Source organism: Lepidochelys olivacea (assembly GCF_965140295.1).
Source record: "Lepidochelys olivacea isolate rLepOli2 genome assembly, chromosome: 1".
In the NCBI taxonomy this organism is placed as follows: Eukaryota; Metazoa; Chordata; order Testudines; family Cheloniidae; genus Lepidochelys; species Lepidochelys olivacea.
The window spans coordinates 242,886,160-242,904,365 of record NC_140411.1 but is presented as its reverse complement, the minus strand read 5'-3'; the positions used below and the strand labels follow the sequence as shown (position 1 = coordinate 242,904,365).

The 18,206-nt window shown below is 45.8% G+C and overlaps 1 protein-coding gene across 1 annotated transcript in view; it reads right to left on the bottom strand.

Annotated features, from left to right (window-relative positions):
* The window catches only part of CACNA2D4 (calcium voltage-gated channel auxiliary subunit alpha2delta 4), a gene marked incomplete at its 5' end in the record, with an annotated part of 165,562 nt that overhangs the window by 80,706 nt on the left and 66,650 nt on the right, over positions 1-18,206 (bottom strand). The window contains 5 exons of the mRNA XM_084613531.1: positions 5,382-5,462; positions 8,525-8,652; positions 13,494-13,589; positions 14,981-15,074; positions 17,772-17,869. Coding sequence (XP_084469657.1) covers positions 5,382-5,462; positions 8,525-8,652; positions 13,494-13,589; positions 14,981-15,074; positions 17,772-17,869 — 497 coding nt within the window. The remainder of the gene's footprint in view (positions 1-5,381; positions 5,463-8,524; positions 8,653-13,493; positions 13,590-14,980; positions 15,075-17,771; positions 17,870-18,206) is intronic.

Genomic DNA, 18,206 nt, shown 5'->3' with positions numbered 1-18,206 from the left:
TTGGTGTAGTAAACAACTGCAAAATGTCCACATTTCAGGCATTTATTACACCATGCAGCTCTGGCTGGACATGCATCATCTCTTGGGATATGACCTTTTTCATACCTTGTGCATGTGGGCTAAAGTTTGTCCCTCTTGGTTTGGTAGTTCTCTCTTGTTGTCCCAGGGCTTTTATGATAATGACTTTTAACAGTCATGCTGGGTCTTTTTACTGCTTCTCAGCTAGTTTCTTGTTTTTCAAGTTTGGCCAGTTGCTCTTGGTTTTGCTGTCTCATAAGCTTAGACTGCTTTATTATTTTAATAGCTGTACGTGAGCTTAGGTCTCTTTTTAATTGGAGCTTCTGTGAAAGGTTTTATCTGTTAACCCAATAACCAGCCTGTCTCTGATATTTTCATATTTTGCATTCCCCAAATCACAGTTTTCAGCCAACGTATGCAGAGCTCTTATAAAACATTTAACATTTTCCCCTGGTTCTTGAATTATCTGGTCAGAACATGCTCTTTCATAAACCACATTTCTCTGAGGTATAAAGTATGAATCAAACATAGCCAGGTATGTACTCTTAGGTATAAAGTATGAATCAAACCCTTTTATAGTCATCTTTGTGACAGTCTTCATTAAAGTCAAATGATTTAAAGCTAAGCTCTGCCTGCTTCCCTATAGCATAAAATAAGATACAGGTATATCTCCAGTTTCTCTGTGGAGCTGGTTTTCAATTTGAAATCTTGCAAAATACAGCTTCCAGTATGTCCAGTGTGAAAGTTTGTTAAAGCTAACAAGGAGTCCGGTGGCACCTTAAAGACTTACAGATTTATTTAAGCATAAACTTTCGTGGGTAAAAAACTCACTTCTTCAGATGCACGAAAGCTTGTGCTCAAATAAATCTGCTAGTCTTTAAGGTGCCACCGGACTCTTTGCTGTTTTTGTGGATACAGACTAACATGGCTACCCCCTAACATTTGTTAAAGCTGTAATTCTCTGGGGCATTGAAGAGTGGCATGTTGATGAAATCCTGCAACGTTTGTTGCTTTGTTCCTTCTATCTGCAAGCTTTGTTGCTGTTTTCCTTCTGTTTCTTTTCTCCTCTGACTCTAGTTTACTTCTGCCACCAGGTCATGTTGCTGTGCCAGATATAGACTGGCTACAGAACTTTCTTCTGAGTGAGATACACACCAGAGTTGTTCATCATAAAATCCTTTGATGTTCTGTCAGATATGGCTGACGTTAGCTTAAATAAGGTATTTTTCCAAGTGGCTGAACAGTTTAGCATTCCATTACAAACAGCATGGGGGCTATTTAAAAACACCATAATAGATACTCGGAATAAACGTATACTCCAAATCAGAAAAGACAACAAAAGGACCAAAAGAATGCCACCGTTGATAAACAGAAGAGTAGTGAAGGCCATTTGAGGCAAAAAGGCATCCTTTAAAATTTGGAAGTCAAAACTTAGTGAGGATAATATGAAGGAGCACAAACTCTGACAGGTTAAGTATAACAATGTTGCCTAAGAAAGTATTTGAGAAGCAACTTGCTAACGACGCAACAACTAACAGTGAGAATTATTTTTAAGTACATCAGAAGCAGAAAACCTGACAAACAGGCAGTGGGCTCACTAGATGACCAAGGTGCTAAAGGAGCACTCAAAGAAGACATGGGATAAGAGAGAAGGTCCTCTCATGGGTCAATAATTGGTTAAAAGTAGGAACCAAAGGGTAGGAATAAATGGTGAATTTTCACAATCAAGAAAGGTAAACAGCGGAGAACCCCACGGATCTGTGCTGGGACCTGTGCTGTTCAATTTACTCACTCATGGTTTTGAAAAGAGAGTGAACAGTGAAGTGGCAGAGTTTGCAGAAGATACAAAATTATTCAAGATAGTTAAGCCAAAGCTGGCTGTGAACAGTTACAGGGGAATCTCACAAAACTGAGTGACTGACAACAAAATGGCAGATGAAATTCAAATTGATAAATGCAAAGTAATGCACATTGGAAAAAATAATCCCAACTACACATATACAATGGTGTGTATATTCTAAATTAGCTGTTACTGCTCAAGAAAGAGATCTTGAAATCATAGTGATTCTGGTCACCCCTTCTCAAAAAGAATATAGTGGAACTTGCAACATTTCAGAGAAGGCAACAAAGATGATCAAGGACATGGAATGGCTTCAATATGAGGAGAAACTAAAAAGATTATACCTGCTCATCTTAGAAAACATACAATTAAGGTATGATAGAGGTCTATAAAATCAAGAACAGTGTGGAAAAAATGAATACAGAAGTGTTATTTACCCTTCCCCAGAATACAAAAACCAGGGGTCACCCGATGAAATTAATAGGCAGCAGGTTTAATACAAATAAGTGGAAGTACTTTTCACACAAGACAACTAATCCATGGAACTCATTGCCACGGGATGTTGTAATGGCTCAAAGTATATCTGGGTTAATAAAAGGACTAGATAAGTTCACGGAGGATAGGTCCATCAATGGCTATTAGCCAAGGTGGTCAGGGACAAAACCCAATGCTCTAGGCAACCCTAAAGCCTGACTGCTAGAACCTGGGAGGGTAAGACTGGGACAGTAATGCCCTGTTCTGTACACTCCACCTGAAGCTTGGGCACTGGCCACTGTTGAAAGACAGGATCCTGGGCTAGGTGGACCATTGGTCTGGCCCAGTATGGCCGTTTTTGTGTTCTCAACCTCAATAATTATATTGAAAGACTGAAAACTTTGAGGGACAGCCCCTCAAATGGTGTAAACAGTCACAGTTCTATTGACTTCAATGGAACCATCATAATTTACACCAGCTGAGGGCCTGTCCCTTGCACTCTTTATCCAGTATGGATAAAAGCAACCTTGGCTGTGCTAGTGATCTTCTTACCCAGTATCAGTACAAAATGCTACTGTAAACAGGACACTAGCATTTTTACCACCATGTCATCTCACTCTGATCACAGAGGAGAAGCAGAGTCTCTGATGGATTTCAATGGCAGCCCATCTACTTTAAAAAAAAAAAAAGAAGTAAGACTGATGGAAACTGAAAAAAAATCCTTTGAGTTAGAAGCTACACCTAATGGGCCGCCTAGTCCACCTTCCTGGATTATATCATGTTTGATTTAATGATCTTAAACAAACTTTGGTAGATGGTAGTCAACCTCGGAATGTCTCTGGTTACAGTGACTCTATAACCTGTTTTGGCAGCTTGTTCCATTACTGAACTGAACTGTTGTTCAAGTTATAAAATTTCCCCTAACATTTAAACTAAATTTTCCTAATTTTATCTTAAGCACAACAGAAACTACCAAGAGACACCTTAAATTACCTCTGCAGTTTCAGCGGGATGTGGTAAGTATTGTAAATTGTTTAGAATTGCTCTGGTTAGTTAAACAGCTGTTCCAATTCACCCCAGAGGTGGCTGCATTTCAGTGGTAAGTACTGGATAATTGTAGATTTTATATAGCAGTTTGGGACCTTTTGGAATAAAAAGCGGGTGACCCTACCAGCATCCTAAAGTCAGAGGGCAAGGAGCTCATTGGATCTGGTAGTGAGTTTCAGCTGACCTGATGAGTTTAATATTCCCCAACCCACTAATGTCATAACCTGTATCTAAAAGGTGTCATGTAAGATATCAATAAAAAGCTAATGCTGTACTGATCATTCATATTATTGTGTGTACGGAGGGCAAATTCACCATTACAAACATCTTGGGAATTGTGTTCTTGAAGTGTGCCTGCCAAGCAGGGCTAAAGTTATATCCCACCCTAGAAAAAAGAATGTGATCCTGCCCCCAGAGAGGTATTTCCAGACAATGGGAATGCAATTTACGTATCAGGTAAACAGGACCATTGAACCAAGGAGGGGAGGATACAACCATCCAACATTACAGCAAGGGGAGGAGATGGCAGGACACAGATCAATCTGCATTTTAGCAAACACCAGTGAAAGGAGAAACCATCATGAAAGCTCCTTCACCAGGAAACTCCATGTTGCCTTCCTCAGAGCTTGAATGAACTTTACTTTGGTGGGCAACTTTCAGAAGAATCCATTTCAAAGGTGCACTGGACTATAAAGAGAGGGGCAAAGAACACCAAGTTATCTTTCAGCTAAGGCAAGTGAACCGAGTACTTTGGATTTTCTGGGAGATCCTGACCAGAGGGGTGGTCAGCCAACTTGCTGGAAGGTAGATTGATAAGGAAACTAACTTGAACAAAGGCTGTAGCTTGTTCTGTTAAGTCTTAGCCTCTAGAAAGCATTCTTATGTGCTTGTAACGATTTCTAACTCTATCCTTTATACTTGAACTCACTTAATATCCTCTCCTTTTGTTAATAGACTTGTTTTATTTTGAATCTAAACCAACCCAGCCCTGCATTTGATTTAAAGTGAATGTTAACTCCAGTTGATGTGGCAAGCTGCTGGGTACTGTACCTTGAAAGGAACAAACAAACTATCTCTCTGAATGGTCCAGGAGAGAATTGATTGCTGCAGAACACACGATTTTGGGAAAGTTTAGGACTGGGGGCTGTTGGGACCATCTTGCCACATGTAACTAAGGCTGGTGGAGGCCAGAGTGTGGCAGCAGTATAACAAGCAGGCTGCTGGAAACAGAGCGCTGCACCAGGGCTGCTTAACACACAGACACTCAGTGTATGCTTGTCTGCTGACTGGAGCATCCAGTCAAGCAGCTACAGCAGAAGAGCATTTTGAGGCACTCAGGGTTACAGGGCAGGCAGTGACACAACCCCTTACTGGTCTGGATTGCACCCCAAAACGTGACTGGGTGTTCTATAAATGTGAGATCATTATCTTCCAATAGCACACATGGAATTCAGTGAAACTCATTCAGAGGGAGCAAAAGGCTCAGATTTACAGGGAATGGTGGGAATTTACAGGAGAATTTCAAAGTCAGCAGAATGTCCACTCCATCAACAAAGGTTAGTTTCCAGCTCTACTGATATTGGAGGTACAGGCACATCTCATTCTTTTGAAACTCAGCATAAGCACCACAAATACTTCGTCAACCCAAAGGCAGTACAATGATCTCAAAGCTCCAGAACTACCCACTGTGCAAGCTTTCTGCTCTACAGTCAACGACTACACCAATCCATAGACTCACAGATATCAGCACCAGAATTCACCCTGTTAATTCACCAGTTCCCTCTCCCTGTGCCCAACGCAGGACTGAGCCATGCTGTATATTTTCTAGTGCTTTGTCCAGTCCAGTTTTCGATAACACAAGTCATGTAGTTTCCATCACTTTCTTAGGAAGACAATTCCACAGGCTAACAGATCTCACTGTAAGGAAGGTTCCTCCCTGCAAGACATTGTGCCACCCTCTTATTCAAGAAAAAAATAAAAACCTGTTCTTGGCAGTGCCTACCTGCAGCAATAGCTGTCTTCCCATCCACAGTCACAGCAACAGATGTGCTCACTGTCACCACCTCTGGTTTGCCACCTCCCTCTGTCAAGACACAGATTTAGCAGATTCAGTTACTTTCCCTCTGTCGCCAGGGACCACACACAAGAGCTCTTTACTGTCCACAGAGAAAAACCACTGAGATCACTGAAGTAGCCAGCTCTGACATGGACTGGGTGCGTGGGGGGGCCACGTGATAATAGTGTACAAAGGATGCCCCAACGTTGAAAAGCTCAATTCTAATCTCAAGCCTGCATCTCCCAGAGCACTGAAGCATCCTGATTGGCAGTTCAGGAGCCCAGATTTCCTCTTGGTGGAATGGCCCATGAAAGCAAGGATGTTGCCCTCAAAATAAGAAAGTACATACCCCCTGAGAAGCTGCTACAAGACTCAGCCAACCTTCCTGCCCACCTCAAGTTTGTTTACCTGTCTGAATAAAAGGGTTGTGTCATTACACTGTAAGGCCAAGTTTAGGGTTCAGTTAGACCTATTTAAGTCTAGAGGAACGACACACAAGTAAGCCAGTCCTTCTTCCTCCTTGTTTTCTGGGTGCTAGGAAGCCTCAGAGCGCATTGCACCTCATGCCACTTGTGCCTTTCTGTGTGCATGGCCACTACGCTTTCTCCTGCTGAGACGCTATAGGTTAACTGCCCAGATTTTCCCAGAATGCACTGGTACACACACAACGTTTAGGCAGTGTTCTATGAGTGAATGCACAAACATGGTTCAGCTATTATTCTGAGGCATAAAAGCAGGCACAATTCAGACCGTGGACTAGATTGTGCCATTTATAGAACAGCTCTGTGTAAAAGGCCTTGTGGCCCCTGTACCCTGTCCCAGAAGGGCACTGGGGAAGTTGTACGTCAGGTAGGCATAGCCTCTTCTGGGGCTGCACATGTGCATGGAAGACAGTGCACTAAAACGGAGCAGGTTGCTTCTGCTGGTGCCCCAGCCCCACTCTGCAGGCCAGGATGGAGGAGGAATGAGGCCATGACCTCAACTCCAACAGGATTCTGGCCCCCTAACTCCAAGTAAAGGCCATCACAATCTGGCCCTGTGTACGCTGTGCCACACACTGGATACAAAAACCATGGTTGCCCATGTAGTCTGACCTGCACCTGAGGCAGTGTGCCATTTCCTCAGTTGAATTCAGTCATTTTAGTCTGTAACTATCCTAGGGACAAATTCCAGTTTTGTAGGTTTTTTCATTTTATTGGATTTGCTTGAAACAAAAAAAATAGGGGCTGTGGTTTCTTTTTCACAGTTACCAGGGACATTTTGAAGGTCAGTATTTCTGAGCATATTTATTCTGCCACTCATTCCTTCGCGACATACTGTAGAGTTCAGTGCTTTACCCCAGCAGATGGAGTAGGTCCTTTGTCCTTCCCCCCAGTCCCAGCATTTGTCATTGTCTTAGTTCTGCCTTCATCATTCTTGTTGGTGTCTGATGCGTCCTGAACATGACACTGTAGCTGCATTATGTGTTTTAGCCTGAGGTTGTGTGTGGATTTCTTTGACTGAAGTCAGACTGACTTGCACAAGGGCACTGCACGCATTGAGAGAAGCACTTGTGAAACACAAGGACTTTCCTGCCAGATGATGTTCATATGCTTTGAGCCAGATCCTGCACTCCTTGTGAACCCAAAACTCCCTGTGACACCTGTGGGGAATTCGGGTAGACGGCAAATGCAGGATCAAACTCCCTAGAGGGAGGTCATGTGAAGTTCCTGGTCCTGCTGGGTAACTCATGTAGAAACAGGAAGCGTGATCGTGTGGTGAAGGCCCTAGACTGGGACTCATGAGATCTGTATTCTATTTCCAGTTCTGCTACTGACTTAATATGTGACCTGTTCTCACTGTTCTCACACTGGATGTTGATAGGAAGCTACTACAGGGATGTCAGGAAGTCACACCCATGCGGGGTGCCAATGTCTGACTTTCTAAGCCCTGCTCTATTGCAAAGAGCAATGAAAGTTGCACATAGTCTGGCAGAAGATGCCTCTTGCCACAACTGCCACCTCTGCTCTTCACTCGAGTGGTTACTCTTTAAGTGAGGTATACTTGTGGGGGAGGGAGGAGAGGAGAGGAGAGCACGGATGGAAGGTTTAGTGTGTTTTCTCTCCCCCTCCCTTTATATCCTGGTTCATCTTCTGGATCCCATCTTCATTTTCTTCTCCGTGCTGCTCACTTCCCCTCCCACCTACCCTCCCACCACAATGCTACAAAAAGCTTTTACAGCGAGAGCGCTGAGCTCCGTGACAGTGCCTGAGTGCAGGGGGCTGGGGAAGAGCACAGAGGGGATTTCTGCCTCCATTGCATGAGCGTCACATAGTATTTTGTTCTGATTTTTCTTCTTGTGCTTTCCTGTCCTCCTCCACCCTGGCACAGGTCCCTGCAGGCTCTGGAGATCACATAAGGGACAATCACATCCTGAGCACAGACACAGCAAAGCTGCTCGTCAGCTGTCACTCTGGGACTCCAGGGGGTGAGGGGATGCCTACCTACACTACAGAACCAGTATGAGACTCAGCGTATTTGGTGGGGACCATTGGCATGCTTTTGGTGAGGGGAGTGAAGTTCCCCCTCCCCCTGTGAAAAGCTCATTTTCCCACTTGGGAAAATTTTAATGGAAAACCATGAAAAAGTGACTCCCGGACAAATTTCGCCTCCTCCCACCTGGCCCCCTGCTCACGTCCTACTTGACTGCCACTCAAATCATTCCAGCCAGCTAGCCTGCATGGCCTTCCTCTACTTTGCCTCACAGCCCTTCCCATCTCCCCTCACTTGATTCCTCGTCTTCCCCTGCCCAGCAGACTCATGCATCTTTCAGCAGCCCCGTCCATCCTTCATCTACTCCAGGCCCTGCAGCCCTCCAGGCACCCATTCTTCACCTCTCCTATCCATATCTTGCTGTGAGGCGTCTCCCTCTTTCTGTTCTAATAAGCAGCCTGAGGATGGCTCTCACCACCTCCCCTCGTGTAAGAGCTTAGTCTTGCAGGAAGAGGATAATGAGGTGAATGGGATGGAGACAGGCAGCGGGGGACTGTGAGTGACAAATTTATTTTCTCCACCTCCCTCCTTTGCTGTAGTGCTAAGGCCAGGGTTACCTGAACCCTCTTCTGAGGTGATGCTGTAGATGAAGTTCCCTGGAGGATGCTCTGCTGCTCGACGATACCACAGGGGGAAGTGATCCATGGTGAAGATACTCTCCTTGTCCCCCAGGGTCAGGAACTTCCTGTGAGGAAGAAAAAAAAAGTGAAAATTGCCACCTTCATCTGGGACAGGGAAACCTACATCTCCCTCCTCAGCTGCATTCAGCACAGTGCCTGCCTGGGGGGATGTTCTGCACTTAGCATTGTCAGGACACCAATGCAGCGTCAGGATAGTTACAGGCTGGTGACATACTAAACTTACAGTCAGATAGCACCTTTCACCCCAAAGGACCCCAGAGCAGTTTACAAACTATAGGCTGTACACAGGCTTCCGTCAGTTCATCCACTGCTGAAATGCAGTCATTGCTGGGGTGGAAGGTGGCTGCTCTTTAGCAGCACACAGGTACACCAGGTACGTGACAGGGCAGAAAGTTAACTGTGTGCAACAAACTGCAGGGAAGAACTGAGAGAGACAGAAAGACTCATGCAAGCACAGTGGTTGGGAAATTATGGCTCCCACCCCTTCTTTCACAAGAAGGGCTCTAGCATTTTTAAAGAATGAGTTGGTTGGGACAAGTCATAAAGTCAAGATGTCCAAGATACTTCACTGGTGGTGCTGGGGATGTTGAGTGTGTGACCTATACGTGAGCCATTGGAAGAAATCCACATTTGGAGCTGCATGGAAGGTTATCAGAACTATATTTTCCCACCTGACTGGCAAGAAATTGGTGCCTCCTTCCTCACTATTACAGAATGGCCTTTGCCTTCTAGGCCAGATTATGGCAATGGCCTATACCTAGAAAGCTGATCCAGCACACTGCAGCTCATCTCTGAGAGACACACCTTGGCAAGAGAGTTGTGTGCAGTGCCCTACATGGACTATCCATCACACCCCAGAGTTACTTTAAATCTGAGTTGTAGTACTGATCTACAAAGCTCTCAATGGGCTGGGCCTGACAACCACCAGGACAGTCTCTCTACGCCAGCAGTTCTCAACCAGGGGTCCAGGGCCAGGAGCAGCTTTCAGGGAGCAGGGGCACTGGAACAGGGGGACCAAGGGGTCATGGCCCTCCCACTTTTGAAAGTTGATGGGCCTGGCCATTCACTTTTCGTCACAAACCTGGCACCCTCCTCTTCCCCCCAAGTCCCCGCTCTCGGCCCGGGTAAGAGCAGCCCAGGGAGCCTGGGCAACCATGGGGAGCTGCGGATCCTCCACCTGCCCAGGGTGTGGGGCCTGAGAGCAGCTCCTGGCCCATGTCCCCGCCCCCCGGATCCTCCACCCAGGGCTCCCCACAGCTGTATGGGTGGCTCTTACCATGGCCCAGCTGCAGCTCTTCAGCTCTTGAGGCCTGGCTTCTGGCTTGGCCAGGAAGCAGGGGCCTCAGGAAGGAGGGGCAGGGGTGTGGCTTTGGAGGGGGCATGGCCTCATGGTTCCCCTACTTTTAGGAAGACTCCACTGCCCCTGTCAGGGGGTCCACCAAGCAGGGCCAGTATTAGACTCGCAGAGGCCCAGGGTGAAAGCTGAAGCCCCACCATGCAGCGCTGAAGCCCAGGGCCCCGGGCCCTGCCACCTGGGGCTGAAGCTGAAGCCTGAGCAACTTAGCTTTATGGGGCCCCCTGTGGCATGGGGTCCTGGGCAGTTGTCCTGCTTGCTGCCCCCTAATGCTGGTCTGGGATTTTATGTACAGAAGAACAGTTGTTGTGGCACAGGTGGGCCAAGGAGTTTTTATAGCATGTTGGGGGAGGTCTCAGGAAGAAAACGGTTGAGAACCCCTGCTCTACGCAACCTTCCAAGAATTCTCCAGTCCACAGAGTCACTACAACTAATAGAGCCTCGTGTCAATCCTACGTCTGCCAAGACAGTGCAATTAGGCAGCAGACCCTTGGCTACAGAAGATCATGCTGAGCCTACACCTCTTTTTTAAGAACAAGTCACGCCTCTTTGCAAAGACCTAACCCCCTCAGTAGAGATGGTTGTATATACTGTCACATACAGAGTAGCAGCCCCTGTATATAACCTGGTCCTTACATATTCCATAGTCTCTCACCTCCAGTAAAAGGAGAATACAGCAGTCCATTTGCAGACAAGCAAGATAAAATTATTTTTAAATAAGGCACAAGGCACCTAAATACTATGGTGGCAGCTGCTTTACAAATGCTACTGCTGTAGACAGATAAGACAGTGGTTAGCTTTAGGAACACACCTGGGTGTACAGAGAATTATCTGCATGAACCAAGAGCCTTATTTCCCAGTTTTTTCGCTTCTTGGATTCTGCTCAGCATGTCACATAGATCTTATGACTTTTTCCAGATTGAGTCACCAGGTGGTGCTGTTGTCCACAGCTCTGTCCACATCACCCGCCAGCACAGGCTGTTCGGCCACCACACATAACCAGTGGTAGGTGGGACGGGTATAGCTAATAAGTAACATCCTTGAAGCTGAAACTCTTTACCTGCCATTTGGTGAGCAGGTAGCACATACTTCACCTAGTCCATCCCACTAGGGCCCGCACTAACATGCATAAGTCATCTCTATTGTGGGTAAGAATGAGCCACAAAACTGAAAAAGGGAGATGCAAGGAAGTGCAAAGTAAGAATCTGTGCTGTGTGGTACCCTGCAGCTCTGAACAATCTTATATCCCTGCCCAGAGCTGCAACAGCAGTATATCTATTTGTAGCACTGTAGGGATTGTAAAAAGAAAAGGAGGACTTGTGGCACCTTAGAGACTAACCAATTTATTTGAGCATAAGCTGTCGTGAGCGACAGCTCACTTCATCGGATGCCACAGGATGCATCCGATGAAGTGAGCTGTCGCTCACGAAAGCTTATGCTCAAATAAATTGGTTAGTCTCTAAGGTGTCACAAGTACTCCTTTTTCTTTTTGCGAACACAGACTAACACGGCTGTTACTCTGAAACTTGTCATTATGTAGGGATTGTGTTACTCCAGCTAACATCTGCAATATGGGTGTATTAACAGGTGTTACCATACGCAGGGGGAAGAGATCTAGTTACCACAGGTCACAGCTGTAGTATTAAAGTATCAACAGGTGCCATGTGTAGGTGAAAGGAACGCTGTTAGTCCAGGTAATGTCTTAGGGGACATCACAGGGATCCTTGTGCAGATGAGAGGCCTGCACTTACTATGCCAGTGGGACTAATTACCCAACCAAAAAAATGTTGGATAAAATTTTCGAAAGTGTGTAAGTGATTTGGGCTCTTAGGTGCCTGAATCACTTTGGAAAATGGGACTTGGGTGCTTTAGAACATTTTACCCTCTGTCTGAATTCCTTTTAAAATATCTAATCCCGTTCATGCATTCAGCTCCCAAGCGCAAGAGTGAGGCTGTGAAAGAGATCACAAGGAAGCCCTTTTATTTGTGTGGTGGGGGAATGAAGGCTCCTAGTTTTCTGACTCAGTCAAGGACCAGGAACTGGCTACGGTGCTCAGTGAAAAAGAGATGGGGGAGGGGTCTGAGTCTTGCCTGATCAAGAAAACAAGATATAGACAGAGCTAATGACCAGGTCAAGAAGGGCAAGGGAGGTCATAAGGGATAAATGATGCCCCCCTTATAGGTCAGCCAAGTTCCAGAGACTCATTGGAGCTTCTCAGACCAAAAAAATTGATCTATGGGCTTCTGCACTTGCCATAACATAAACCATATCTGCGGGGAGCACCAGGAATAACCAGGTAACAGACTTCCCTGCAAAATCTCCACTTCTTCCTCCCCCTCCCCGATTTCTTTATTTCAGATCTTTACTTTTGCTGTATATTTTGATATAGCAATGACTGGTCATTTATATGGTTCTTTCCTTTCCAGAAGATTTGGAAGCGCTTTACATACAATACACAGGAATCCGCCACTAAAATGCAGCCACCACTGGAGTGATGCACCTGCAACCCTTTAAAAGCACAGAAAAATGTTATGTGCCAGCAGTACAGGACAGGGAATCAACACTGCCTTCCCGCAGCATATTGAGTCAAGTTCAAGGTCTTGCTTCCTATCTACAAAGCAGTCAATGGCCTGGGCCCAGTATATCTGACAAGTCTGCTCCTCAGGTACAATGGGACTTTCTGCCATAAGGGTGAAGCTCATTTGTGCAGGAAATGGAACCTTCTCAGGGGCTGGTCCCAGACTGTGGAAGAAACTCCCACAGGAATGAAGGCCCATCACAAACTTCACCACCTTCTGCTCCAAGTGCAGGGCACACTTCTTCAGCCTACTTTCTAACAGGAACTCAAAGCAGCTGAATAACTCTAAAATAACTCTAACCAAAATCCTACCAAGCCAAAACACTCCACTGCACACACAATTCTCCCTCTAGGGAGAGGATGAGAGAGAGACTGTGACTACATGTGACAGATGTTAGTCACATTGCATAATGCACCCCCGGAACGTGTTCAGATACTATGATGATGAGGGCAGTATAAGAGTCTGTATAGGATAGAATATCCAGCAATTGAGACTGCAAGGGGAATTGAGATAGGCAGAATATTACTAGCCAAGTTGGAACGTGGCCCAAAAGCGAAAGCGAAAGATACCCCTCCACATACTCTCATAAAAAGTGTCACTGGAAATCTTCTGGCTGTAATGTCTTGGCGACACCCCTTCTATTTCCTGACCAGGACTTCGGAACAAGCAAAGAAAAGATTATGTCTCTCAGAAAAATTAGCCTACATTTTACATTGAAACCAGTGCATTCTGGGACAGGTTTTTGCCATATAACAAACAGAACAAGCACAAAACAGTGCCCCACCCTATCCTTTATGACACATCAGACAGATCCATTCCACTAACCCCTGGTTGCTTCCCATTCTGCTCTTTGTAACCCTGGATACTGTTGAAGGCACAGTGGCAATTTCATGCTGCTCCTTCACAGAGACTAGAAGAAACTCCTCAGTGAAGTTTCATTTTAGGACTTGCCTGTTCGAGAGTTTCTCAGATCCCACATACAGGAGGCTCCTCATGAGGCCAGCTCGAGTGCCCAGAAATGCCATCTCGACCCCCTGCTCAGTCTCACTGTGGGACAGAGAGAGAGACCCACAGGGGCAGAATTAGTTCTCAGAGCTAAAACTAAGCCTGCCATGTAGTAAGGACCTTCAGAGTGGAGATTCAGAGGGCAACACATTGGAGCGGGAGGTTTCTTAAGCATTTAGGACCAAATTCACCTGTGATATAATGCCACTGCCTTCAGTGGGGTTACACCAGAACTGATACATTTGAAAATCTGAGCGGGAATTAGGATTATTATGATTTTACTATTCATTCTCACAGTCACACTTGTGTGATTTGTTCATTTTGTCCCTTTACAGAGAGAACTTAAAGTCCTCTACTACTGACCGCCCAGCTGCAGGCTGTTTACATATGGAATTGGGGAGACAGATGGGTTACTCAGAAAGAATGGGTGTGCCCCCTGGGCTGAACCCAACCTCTGTCTGGGACAGGGAGATTAAGGGATGGTGACGGATGACGTAACTGAGTGGCTCAGGGCGACCCTGCTGGAGTTGTGGGTACCATAGACCTGACATTGTTGTGAAGAGGCTCACAGTGTAGAGGGCCAGCTGCTATGGACGGGGCAGTGTCTTTTTAAGTGAGAGGAATGTGCTGGATGATAGACTGTGTCCACACTAGGTCTTGTTGGCAAAAATTTCCTGTCATTGCTACCACTAGTTCAACTCCACCAATGGGAGTCCAAGAGCAGATAAGACAACCATGGCTGCCCATTTTTATAACACATGCTGCAAGTAGATCTGAACAACACAGTGTTAAAGTGCTAGTGGCCCTAGATGCCCAGGTGGTAGCAGCCATGGTAAAATTTTGCCTCCAAAAAAATCCCAAGTGGAGGCAAGACCCTCTAGATTTATATCCCTTCTCAGTCCTGGCAGCAGCAGTCCAAGCTTCCATCTGTGTACCTCAACCCTGATCTGATGGCACCATCCATAAGTGTGTCAGGTAGGTCAATTTCCATGGCCCATTCAATCCTTGGCTTTAGTGTCAGTAAGAGAGCCGACTAGTGCCAGCTGGGATAATATTTTTTGTGATACAGTAGAAGCTGGACTCAGCCCAATTCACTTTATGTAGTTCAAGGAACGGTTGTCACATGGTAACAAAGTTTAGTCACTACTGTCCTTGGGTGAGATTTGAACTCATAACTTTGAAGTGTAAGTTTCTGTATCTATTACCAATACCTCAAAAGTGAGATTCTTCCTCCTTGGAAGGAGGTTTCTGTTTCTGTGGTCAGCTTAGTGCGATGTAAGGATCTATTATGGGCTCTATGGGACAAAGGGAATCAAGCTGCTCCTTCAACTTTGCCACAGAGCTTCCACCAGGGAATCAGGAGACCCTGTCCAAACTCCCAAGAAGACCATGGGATCTGAATTAATTTCAGCTGTATTTTCACATATGCTTACTCAGACATATTGAGGGCTAAGGCTGTCCAATAGGCCTCCATTGGCGCAGTTACCACAGCATCAAACAGCACCTCCTGGACCAAGTCCTCATCACCTGAGCAAAAAACCCAAACATGATGAGGCGTGAGAATGGCGTCATCCCTCTGCCTCCTAGATATCCTTTAGAGCAGCAATGTTACTGACCTACCTTGTGGTCTAGTGGGTTGAACAACAGTGAATAAAAAGAAGACCCCACTTGCATCTGCTGACCATCCCGGGGTGCCTCACCTCTGGCTGAGAGGACAGCATGGCAACTCTCACCAGGGTGTGACCAAGCCACTCCCACAGACTGCCTAGCAGCAGTCATGCACACAGCATTACAGTAAGGGCAGCTCACCGCCATGCTGTAGATGAGTGGCAATGACCCAGACTCTGGGGTTCCGGTGGTCACTTTCACACGGCAGTTCAGCACACTGGTCGCTCTATACACAGGGTCAGAGGTCACCCTCTGTCAGCCCAAAAGCTTGAGGGGTTGAAAGGCTGAGCAAACAAAACAGCGTCAAAAGAATTATTTATTCCCCCTCCCTTTTGGCCTTCACCCCTGAACTCACTGAACAGGCAGTCAACAACTGTGGCCTTGACTCCCTCTCCCTCAGTTCTGGGTCCCCTCTAATCAAGCTTCTGCCCACTCCACTTCACTCAAGCTGCCTTCACGAAAGTCTCGAATGATCTCTCTGTGGCCAAATCTCAGGACCTCCACGCCATTCCTGTCCACTCTGACCTCTCTGCTTTTGACAGTGGATCACACCCTCCTTCTTGAAATTTGAAATCTTGTCCGCACCAGGCTTCAGGGATGCTGTCCTCTCCTAGTTTTCCTACTCTTTGGCTGTTCCTCTAGGCTTTTTCTAGATGTGGATGTAAAGATGTGTTGTTGGAAGGAGTTTGCTAATACTTGCTAAACAGTTGTAAAATCTGGTGTGGACAAGGCAGCTGAGCCTAAGCTTTAACTTGACCTGCTTGGCACATATTAAAATCTACACTGGTTTATCCACACTAGACTTTTGGAGTGTGTTACCTAACACCATCTAACAACACACCATTAAATCCTAGTCTAGACAAAGCCTCTGTGCCCTATGTTAAGTGGGTGGTCCTCCTCCATTCTCCTGGAAGATCCCACAGGGCTCCATTCTTAGCCCCTTTTTCTTCTCACTCTAAAGCTTTACTTTGGGAGATCTCATCTACCTTAGATAGCTTCCTCACCATCTTCATGCCATTGACTTGCAAATATTCTTCCTCAGTCCTGACTTCTGTCCATCTACTCTGTCCCTTTTTTCAGTCTGCCTGACATCTCCTCCTGGATGCCTCACCATTAGCTTAAACCTAACATGGCCAAAACTGAGCCCCTTATCTTTCCTTAAAACTCTCCCCACTTCCCCCGGTTTCTGCTATTATTGACAAGACCCTCTTCTCCCTGTCACAGAGACCTGTAAACTGGGGTCATCTTTGACTCCTCCCTCTCCTTTACATAACACATTCAGGTCATGTCCAAATCCAGCTGCTTCATCCTCCATTGCAAATCCAAAATCTGAACTTTTCTTTCTGTCCACACAGCTAAAACTTTCACCCAGGTCCTTATCATCTACCTCATTCGCCTCTTTGACACATCTCACTTCCTTCCAGTCCAGTCCATTCAAAACAAAGCCACTAAGACAGTCTTTCATTGACCTTTCCCATAATTCTGTGTTACACCCTCCCTTCTTCCTCTGAATCCCTCCACTGGCTCCCCTTTCCTACGTCAACAAGTTCAAACTTCTTGTCTTCACCCTTAATGCCCTTCACTACACTGCCCTTCCCTGCTTATTTGCTCTTGACTCTTATAGCATCATTCCTGCATTCTTCATGCCATCAATTATACCAGTTTTGAACAGCCATTTATCTGCATGTCCCACAAAGATCTTTGTGCTTTCTTCTATGCTACCTCTCATTCATAGAGCACCCTCTGACTTGATCAATAAGGCCACTACTCTTTCCTCCCTCACATCCCTCCTCGAGATGCACTTCTGTGCTGATATTTACAACACATCAACCAGCTAACAATGTGCAGGTAGACCAGCAGTTGGGGATACTTGATTTAATTTAATTCAAAACCCAAAGAAAACCCAAACATACTTTCAGATGATTTGAAACTGTCAGTGCACATCAAGTAGTGCAATAGCTAACCTATGAATCCACGTGATCTTTTCATGACATTTGTCCTCCCTTGTTCATTTCTCTCCTTGGTTCATCACAACCACTTCGTCTACCCTAAAGAGCTAATGACTGAATATGAAGTAAGGCAGAGCTTGCCTTTTATCTTGTGTTTGAGGGAAGGTCAAACACAATGGTACCCCAGCTCTGAATAGGGCCTTTGGGATCTACCACAATACAAATAATGTTATTACTATTGTTTTAGGACTACACAGCTCTGAACTACACACAGGCACTCTTTCTTTCCTGGCTCTCCGCACAGCTCTGTCAAACATGGCCTACAGCACTCCTAGCTAATACAGGCCTGGATCTCTCCTTAACAGAGACGTTCAATCAAGTTTAATTTTGTGGTAATTTGCTGGGGACAATCATTTGCTGGGGATTAGGATGTGGCCACTCAATTTATTGCCACTTGTGAAGTGAGCAAGTGTTTGAACTCAGCTCTGCAGATATAAGCATACAGCGCATGAGCTCAGTCTACCACCACTCAGCTTCCCGCAGCCCTTCTCCACCGTGGAGAGGCACAGGAGAGCTCCAGTAGGTCACTTTCATTTCCAGCTCTCACATTCCAGATCGGATTCCTCTCCTGTGAGGAAGCGGATCATGGCCTCCAGCTGGCTGAGCTTCCGGTGATCTGGATCAATATCGGTGATGCAGTAAATCCTGGCGGCAAGGAAAGAAACACAGAAAATCATTTTCAAGCAAACACACAAGGAAAATAGAGATCTGGAAAAAAATATTGTAACAAATCCTTGGCCACCTAGGAATTTCAGTTGTCACTATGCTGCACTCCATGGGTGCTCAGAACTTATCAACAACAGCATGGATCAAACTCAGCTCCTCCTGTTAAAAACAGCACAGGATGATACCACTTGCACTAAAGAAGCATCTTCGTTAGCAGCATAGTTCCTCTGACACACAGCAGAGCAGTTCTAATTTCACCTAGCAAAGGGCAATGGTAACATATACACTAGCCTGCTTATAACAATATTCAGTATGA